We start from the raw sequence: 8,652 nt of genomic DNA, 5'->3' as shown, positions 1-8,652 counted from the left end.
TGACAACACTGGGCTGGCCGCCTAGTGAGCCTTTCTCTTGGCTCCCCCAGCTGAGGCGGTCTGTGTGCAGTCCAACAGTTTACTGAGAGCTGGAGACGTCCTCACTTGGTTTCATTGGAGGCTCAAATGAACCTTAAACTGGACCGGCTGGGAACTCACTAGTGATGGCTCAGGACGTCAGCAGTTTGACTGGAGAGGACGACTTTGAGGAGGAGAAATCCCGCTGCTGCTCAGACACCGAGGCTTTGAGTCACGGAGACAAAGACTATGATGACATCTTGGAGCTGAATCAGTTTGATGGACTGCCTTACTCCTCCAGATTTTACAAGCTGCTGAAAGAAAGGCAAAAGCTGCCAGTGTGGAGAGCAAAGTGTGAATTCATGGACACTTTGGCTAAAGGACAGTTTGTCATTGTGAGTGGTTCAGCCAAAACTGGAAGGAGTTCCCAAGTGAGTGCTGGCGGTTGTTTTGACATTTTTTATTGCACAAAATATGAGTGTTACAGGGAAATATTGTGATGTAAACAAAACTGATTTCAGTCTTCTTTTTCTGAAACAGATTCCTGAGTGGTGTGCTGAGTTCTGCTTGTCAGTCCAGTACCAGCAAGGGACAGTGGTTTGTACCCAGATTCATGCGCAGACGGCTGTGGATCTGGCCTTGAGAGTTGCTGATGAGATGGATGTCAACATCGGCCATGAAGTGGGCTACAGCATCCCCCTGCAAACATGCTGCGCCAATGATACTGTCCTCAGGTCTGGAAAAAAAACACTTTATTCTACAATCTTTTCCTCTTAGCGATGCAATAATGCCTGGTCATGACACACGTAGCTGAACTCCCCCTCCCCACACACACACACACACACACACTTTCCTTCCAAAGGGTAACAAAAGGCCTAGAGGGGCCACTTTTCAGGGGCTCCTCTACAGATGCCTGGCCTCCCTTGTCTGCCCATATGTCACCCTCCCTTGTAAGTCAGCTGGGAACAAAAGAACTCAACACATAGAGGGGAGGAAGATTAACAGGCGCGCGCACACACGCACACACACACACACACACACACACACACACACAAACTAATTATCAGAGTAAATTACGATGACATGTCTGGCCTTACCACTGAGGATTTATTTCAGCTAATCTGAGTCTTTTCGGTGTTGCAGGTACAGCACTGATGACATGCTTCTGAGAGAGATGATGTCAGACCCTCTACTTGAGCGTTATGGTGTGGTAGTGGTGGACCAGGCCCATCAGAGGACCGTAGCCACCGACATTCTCCAGGGTCTGCTGAAGGATATCGCCCTGCAGAGGCCAGAGCTCCGCGTGGTCCTCCTCACTGCTGTTGAGCCCAGTTCCAAACAGCTGGCACATTTTACCGGTTCCACTGTGCCCCTGATCCACCTGGAGAGCCCGGGTGCACGGGAGGTGGTGCACAGTAACACAGGCGATGGCTACTTCTGCTCGGCGCTGCGTCTGGTGCTGGAGATCCACCGGTCTAAGGAGGACGGGGACGTGGTGGTGTTCCTGGTGACGACACAGGTGAGAATCAGGAGACGCGGCTGCTGCAGTCTGAGAAACATGTCATGTCCTCTGACCTTCTAGATCTCCTCCCCACCAGGAGATCGATCTGGCCCTGGACATCCTGACTCATGAGAGCCACAGCTGCCCCCCTGAACTGGGCCAGCTCCAGCCTATCGCCGTTCATCCTGGCCAGTCCGGGAACCTACCAGGCGAGGATCAGACTGGTCGGTCCAGGAGAGTCTTCCTCACATCCGGCCCCAACGAAGACTTCTTCTGGGCCGTTCGCTCCATAAACTTTGTCATCGATGCAGGTCTGGAGAAGAGAGATGTAAGCGCTCCTCTGTTGATCCTGATGAAAGTGAAGCTCTTGTATTTTTTTTTACTGGGTCCAGGCTGGTAAATCCCACTGGTGAGCAATGGGTCGCATAAAACCAGAAACAACACACGCGTGTAAAATAAAAATACTATGAGTGTTATTTAAATGAACAACACTTTTATGTTTTATTTATACAAAATTCCACTTTTTCAGCAGGTTCAGTGTTCAAGTGACCCAGTAACTCCAGATCGTTGCCAGATATTATTACCAGTCCGAACAAATACAGCACGCTTCTTTTTATGTATATTTTCTGACATCTCAATTTTATCTGATTAGAAATAAAAAGGTTGGAATTAATAAATGAATTGATAAAGGGAAGGGAGCATAAAAGAAAAATAATAAACATAAATAGATATAGGAATTGAATGTCATCGGAACCAGAAATAAAAGGGAAAAAGTAGAAGAGACATTTTTTTTCCCTGCTGCCAAAAAACTAGATCCACATTACAATCAAGATGAATTCTTGAAGCCAAAATGTTCCTCTTTCAAATATTTCACTCAGCCTGAAGGAATCTGATAGAAATTTTGTCGATGGCCAGAAAAAACATCACACAAATCCTGCCGATGACCTAAAACAGTCTCCAAAATCCAAGAACTACAATTCTGTCACCTCCAAGAGTTGTTCCTCCACTTGCCCTCACGTACAAAATCAAATATTACAGCCTGTGTTTTATTTTGGAGCATGGCACCACTAGTGTTGAAATGTCAGCGTGTTGTGATGTCACAGGTTTACAACCCTCGGATCCGGACTAACTCGGTCATAATCCAGCCAATCAGCGCAGGTCAAGCCGAGAGTCGTAAACAGCTGGCGACAGGTGAGAAGTCTCAACTTAAAGTGTGATGTATCTTCGCTACCCTGACATGTCTGAACGACCACTTCCTTCCTGTAGGCAGGTGTTTCTGTCTGTACCCGGAGGACAGGCCACTTCCTGCTGAGACCCGCCCACACATACTGGAATCTGACATCACTTCCACCGTGCTCTTCTTGAAGAGGATGGAGATCGCCGGACTGGGCCACTGTGACTTCATCGACAGGGCAGGTGAAGAATATATCCTAGTACCGGTTAAGCTCAGCTGATTTCAGGTTCTGGGTTCAGTTGGTACGTTCCTTTTTGTTCCGCCTGGACAAGAAGCGGTTTTATTGGAGAGCAGTGAGCCGTGCCTCAGCTGATCAGACAGCGACGGCTCTGCCAACATACTTTTAGAGTTGACCTGCTTCTGTCCGCTTCTGTGTGCTTTTGTTCCACAGATTTACCCCCCCCACACACACACACACACACACACACGCACACTCACAGGGCTTCTCATTAGTTGATTGCAGCATCGTCCCAGCGCTGTTGTGTGGGATGATAATAGAGAGCATCCAAGGTGGATTTTATCTCTTTTATCTCTTCTTGTCTCTTTGTTTCTCTGTCATGCAAAACATGTTCAGAGCAATTTGAAAATCTCATTTGTACCATGAACGACTTCTCTCCATTTTGCATAGTGATGCATGGCAGATGTCTGTGAGGATTATAAAATCCTAATCTGCTGCTGCCTTTTTACTCAGAGCGTGCCCACCGGGGTGCCAGGGAGGGGATTGTCCCAGTGGGTCACTACTTTGGATTACACTGTGGACATCATGCAAAACCCCAAATAATCCCTGTTGGTTTTGCTCACCGCGTATTTGTATGTAATTAATCATTTCCAATGGCCAGTATGAGGAAAGAAAGCTTGTTGTTGCCAGTTTTATCATCCTGAAACTGTCCCCCCTCAGATCCTGAAGGTCTGATGCAGGCTTTAGAGGAGCTGGACTACCTGGCTGCTCTGGATAACGATGGCAACCTGTCTGAGATGGGCATCATCATGTCTGAGTTCCCTTTGGAGCCCCAAATGGCCAAAACACTGCTGGCGTCTTGTGAGTTTGACTGTGTCAGCGAGGTGGTCATCATCGCTGCCATGCTAACAGGTAGCTCAGCACTTAAGCTGCTAAACGTCACTGTGACCTCCTAATATTGAAGCTAATAAAGACTGACAAGCAACTGGTGCCTTTAAATTGTAGTATTATGTTTCATGAAGCAGCTTCCTGGATTTTTCTCCTCCCAACACAGCTCCTACCTGCTTCACCATCACCCCGCCGGACCTAAAGCCTGAGGCGGCTCAGTGCCACATGAAGTTCCAGCACCCAGAGGGGGATCACTTCACCCTCATCAATGTCTACAAGGCTTTTAAACAGTGTCAGCAGGATCCACGTGAGTCTCTCTCACACACACTCGTCAGTTAACATGATAAAAATATAGTAAATATAGCATTTATAAACATTATAAAATGTCTACTTTTAAATATAAATAGCAGCCTATCAAACATGAAAAGGCCTTGAAAGAGCCTTAAAAGACCATAAAGAATAAAAAATGGGCATAGAGGGAAATTTTTATATATTTTTATTTTTTATAAATTTTTATATATATATATATATATATATATATATATATATATATGTGTGTGTGTGTGTGTGTGTGTATATGTATATACAGTATATATTTGTGTGTGTATGTGAACAATTCATATATGGTTTTTTAGCTCATATCCTGGCAATAAATGCTTACAAAAAAAATGTAACAGTACATTGCATATACACCCAGTATCGATATATTTTATCATCAAACTGCTAAAGTAATTTATAATATATTTACAAAATAGAGTTCAAAATTTTTTTGTAAATGGCGTGCCAAGGCCACCCTGGAGTCCTCATCTCTCTCCTCCACCCTTGTCAGACTGTAACGTGGAGAAGTGGTGTAAGGACTTCTACCTAAACCACGCCTCCCTGCTGATGGCTGACGCTCTTCGTGCTGAGTTGACTGACATTTTGAGGAGGATTGAGCTGCCCGTGTCAGTGCCGGCTTTCAGCACCCGCGTCAACACCATCAACATCAAGAGAGCCCTGCTGGCGGGTTTCTTCATGCAGGTCAGGTGACACACATCGGAGGTCGGCCATGTTGTCGACTCTTACATATTCTTTTCCGTAATCAACATTCACGATATGTTCATTTAGAATAAACTTTATTCAAAATAATACTTTGGAAAAAATCCACTGCTGACACATTTTTCAGCAGTGTTATTGCACTTCAGCTTGCCTCATCTTTTGTTTTGTACACATGAACTGAACTTTACCTGAATAACATTGCATGTTTTCAGCACCTTCACTATTTGTCTTCTTACTGATGCTTCAACTAAAAACAAACATTTATAAAGTTTTTCAAGCCGGAATCAAAAGTATGACTTAAGATCCTGTCATTCTTAAAAAGATTACCTGGATAGTGACGCCACTTCCTGGTTCCTGGATGTGGTTTCTCCTCAGGTGGCTCGAGATGTGGATGGATCAGGGAACTACTTCATTTTGACCCACAAGCATGTAGCACAGATCCACCCTCTGTCTGGTTACGGTTCCAAGACCCCCAAACTAGGCCTACCAGAGTGGGTGCTGTTCCATGAGCACTCCTTCTCTGAGGACAACTGCCTCCGCGTCGTCACGCATATAACACCAGAAGAGTAAGTCTCTTGTTAAAGGGATATTTTTTGCTATCCTCCACAGAGCCAGACAAGAAGATGGATACCTTTCTCTCCTCGGTACTGCATTAAAGAGCTGACAGCCAGAAAGGCAAGCTGGCTACTAGGGATGGGAAGTGTTAGCATACCGCTGTCAAAAAGCAACAAACGGACAAGCTTCAGGATCATTGGTTTGTCCAGCCATAGTCCTCCTCATCCTCATCAAAGCCAGTAACACGTTTTATTTTGTTGGCCAAAGTTTAGAGGTGCTATGTCAAACCACTGCGCCCAGACAGAAAAGTAGTTCCAGCTATGAGTCTGATTCTAAAATCACAACACCAAATACTATTTATATTAATCCAGATTAAGCCTGTTTTGGAGTAAAGTGTATTTGATGACTTTTGACAGAGCTACGCTAAAACTTATACCATACACTACCATTCAGTGTGCTAAGCTAACTAGCCAGTCCCTGAGTTCTGGGGATAATGAGAAATAAGGGAACTTTTCAAAAAGTTGGCATGTTCGTTTAAAATTCAAATTTTTAAACTCTTTTGCATCTGAAATGCCGCCTTTTGTTGCTCTAAAAGCACCCTCTCGACCTCTTTAAAATTTGAAGAGAAAGTCAGTCGTGTCGAATGTGGAGGGAAGTATCAGTCCTCTTTTCTAGTATCAGCTGGCCACAGAAGGATTATGGGTTGCACAGATGTCTGGGAATGTGGAGCTGCAGCTTAATGAAGGAAAAGCTCTGCAGCCTTTGTCATGCTCTCTTAGGTTCCACATCCTTAAACGTATGAATCGGAGCGGCTGCACACCAAATAATGTGAGAAGCAGATGAACTCGAAATCCTCTCTCTAACTAAAGTGAGCGGGATTGAAAAACGGCTCAAATTTAAACCAAGTTACACAATTTCCTCTCTCCTGTTTTAGGTTCATCCAGATGGCACCACAGTATTTCTTCTACAATCTGCCACCCAGTGAGAGTAAAGTCATCCTCCAGAACATTTTGGACAATGCAGTACCTCAATGCCAAAAAAAGAAAACTCCAGCTTCCCAAGATGAACCCCAACAGACTTACGACCGCTGCGCCATACAGTGACTGTTCTACTGCTCGGGTTGGATATGGAAGTAATTGTTGCACTATATTCTAGAGCAGCCATTCTAGAATTTCAGAACGATGCAGCCCATTTTGAACTCTGGAAAGATGTAATGCACTCAAACTGATCGCACAAATTAAACTGAATATATTTCCTGATATAAACTGTATTCATATATAAAATAATTTTGCGAATATGGGCTTAAAGCAACGCAGTGCCAAAAAACAGTTAATTCAAAAACACATAATTTGTAAAGCAAGAAGAAATTAAGTTTTGACAGCTTTTATGGCTGTTTGTTATAATAAAATTCTTTATTTAACAGCATCTAATGTATTTTCTCATAAATAATTTGTGGTCTTTTCCAAAGTTGATGAAAAAATAATGGAATGAGGAATTATTTACTTTTATTTTAATTATTGTGATCTCCTTCAGCCCACCATACGACGGCCCGGGGCCACGCCTCAGGAAGTTGGTTGTCTTTGTGGCGCGACGGGATTTTCTAACTCTTAGCACATAATGTTAGAGTTCCAATTTAATCTTGGAATTGCGTATTCAAGTGCAGTTTTCATCATTGTTCATTTTGGCTGGTTGTAAAAGGTTATTATTGGATGAAATAACACATTTTATGGGTGTTTGCATGGGATGGTTGAGTTGCAGACGAAGTGGTTAACTGTTAGCAAGCGCGAACACAAAGTTCAGCTCTGTGTGTCTGTTCTGTATGGAACTACAACATCTCGACTGTGGGCTGCAGGCCCAATCAGCAGCTCCATCTGGTGTGGACCCACTTCACTGACTCTTTAGTTACATTGTGGAACCTTTTCAGTGACCTGGACTGATGATACAACAAGAGCCACGTCCAGAATTCACCCGGCACAATGACACCTAGCCGACTTTCCTTCCCTCTGGACTCCTTTACAACAGCACAGGTGTTCAAATGGTGCCATCAGTGCTGAGGTGTTATCAGAGATGTGCTTGGTTTATCATATTTGAACGTACCTGGCTTGTGACTCCATTCTACTCCACTTCACCGTGACAGTATGTTGCATTATTTTTCTGTTAATAAATTTACTAATGCAAAAGTTTTACTTTTTGGAAAAAGACTGGACTAGTTTTAACAACAGTATAACCCAGTCCAGAGAACCTCAGACCCCCTTCACATGGTCTCTAGATGAAACTAAAGGGGTCATAAGATGAAAACTCCCATCAGTGTGAGGGTGAGTAGATAATGACTGAGTTTTGTTTTTTGGGTGTCCCTTTAATACGGTAGTGTTTTGTGTAGCATGACGACGCAGTAAGAACATGCCAAGAACACACACGTCAGGAGATCCGTAAGAATGTGTTATAAGTGAACATGACAGGCGGATTCCAGAAGGAAAACTATCAAGTATCAATTAATTCAGTCGCTCCAGAAGGAAAACTATCAAGAATCAATTAATTCAGTCGCTCCAGAAGGAAAACTATCAAGCATCAATTAATTCAGTCGCTCCAGAAGGAAAACTATCAAGCATCAATTAATTCAGTCGCTCCAGAAGGAAAACTATCAAGCATCAGTTAATTCAGTCGCTCCAGAAGGAAAACTATCAAGCATCAATTAATTCAGTCGCTCCAGAAGGAAAACTATCAAGTATCAATTAATTCAGTCGCTCCAGAAGGAAAACTATCAAGCATCAATTAATTCAGTCGCTCCAGAAGGAAAACTATCAAGCATCAGTTAATTCAGTCGCTCCAGAAGGAAAACTATCAAGCATCAATTAATTCAGTCGCTCCAGAAGGAAAACTATCAAGCATCAATTAATTCAGTCGCTCCAGAAGGAAAACTGTCAAGTATCAATTAATTCAGTCGTTCCATAACAGAGACTTATGGATTTCTAGGATTATATCATTGGGTAGAATAGACTCCATCAAGGAATTCCTGACACATTGCACTAGGGGGAAAAACAAAGATGGACCAAAAACTAAGAACTGGTGCCATCTAGTGGCCTTACCAATGACTTGCGTATATAAGGAAACTGTCAAGAAGCTCAACCTAGAAACCGTCAATGAGGTGGACAACCACTGGTTTCAACAGCTTTGTCTTTCTAGGCTGTATTTTGATCCAGAGAGTAGTAGCAGTAATTCCTTCGGAATTCATGTGAGAAC

General features: G+C 43.5%; 1 protein-coding gene across 1 annotated transcript; it reads left to right on the top strand.

Moving 5' to 3' along the window:
• Window positions 1–6,837, top strand: dhx32b (DEAH (Asp-Glu-Ala-His) box polypeptide 32b). The gene is made up of 11 exons (XM_086180054.1): window positions 1–449; window positions 559–752; window positions 1,162–1,537; window positions 1,617–1,847; window positions 2,623–2,710; window positions 2,786–2,935; window positions 3,652–3,843; window positions 3,986–4,126; window positions 4,649–4,839; window positions 5,233–5,423; window positions 6,347–6,837. The coding sequence occupies exons 1-11, from the start codon at window positions 165–167 to the stop codon at window positions 6,513–6,515; spliced, it is 2,208 nt and encodes a 735-aa protein (XP_086036180.1). The 5' UTR covers window positions 1–164; the 3' UTR covers window positions 6,516–6,837.
• The last annotated feature ends 1,815 nt before the right edge of the window (window positions 6,838–8,652 follow it).

Source organism: Aulostomus chinensis, chromosome 16 (genome assembly GCF_037954235.1).
Source record: "Aulostomus chinensis isolate RoL2024-O1b breed Wild chromosome 16, RoL_Achi_v1.0, whole genome shotgun sequence".
Lineage (NCBI taxonomy): Eukaryota > Metazoa > Chordata > Actinopteri > Syngnathiformes > Aulostomidae > Aulostomus > Aulostomus chinensis.
This window is presented reverse-complemented; position numbering and strand designations above follow the sequence as displayed.

Excerpts from the sequence above, each read along its gene's own strand:
- dhx32b (XM_086180054.1), top strand. The coding sequence starts at position 165 with ATGGCTCAGGACGTCAGCAGTTTGACTGGAGAGGACGACTTTGAGGAG. Across the intron at positions 753-1,161 it reads GCCAATGATACTGTCCTCAG|GTACAGCACTGATGACATGC; the intron begins GTCTGGAAAAAA and ends TCGGTGTTGCAG. Across the intron at positions 2,711-2,785 it reads TCGTAAACAGCTGGCGACAG|GCAGGTGTTTCTGTCTGTAC; the intron begins GTGAGAAGTCTC and ends TCCTTCCTGTAG.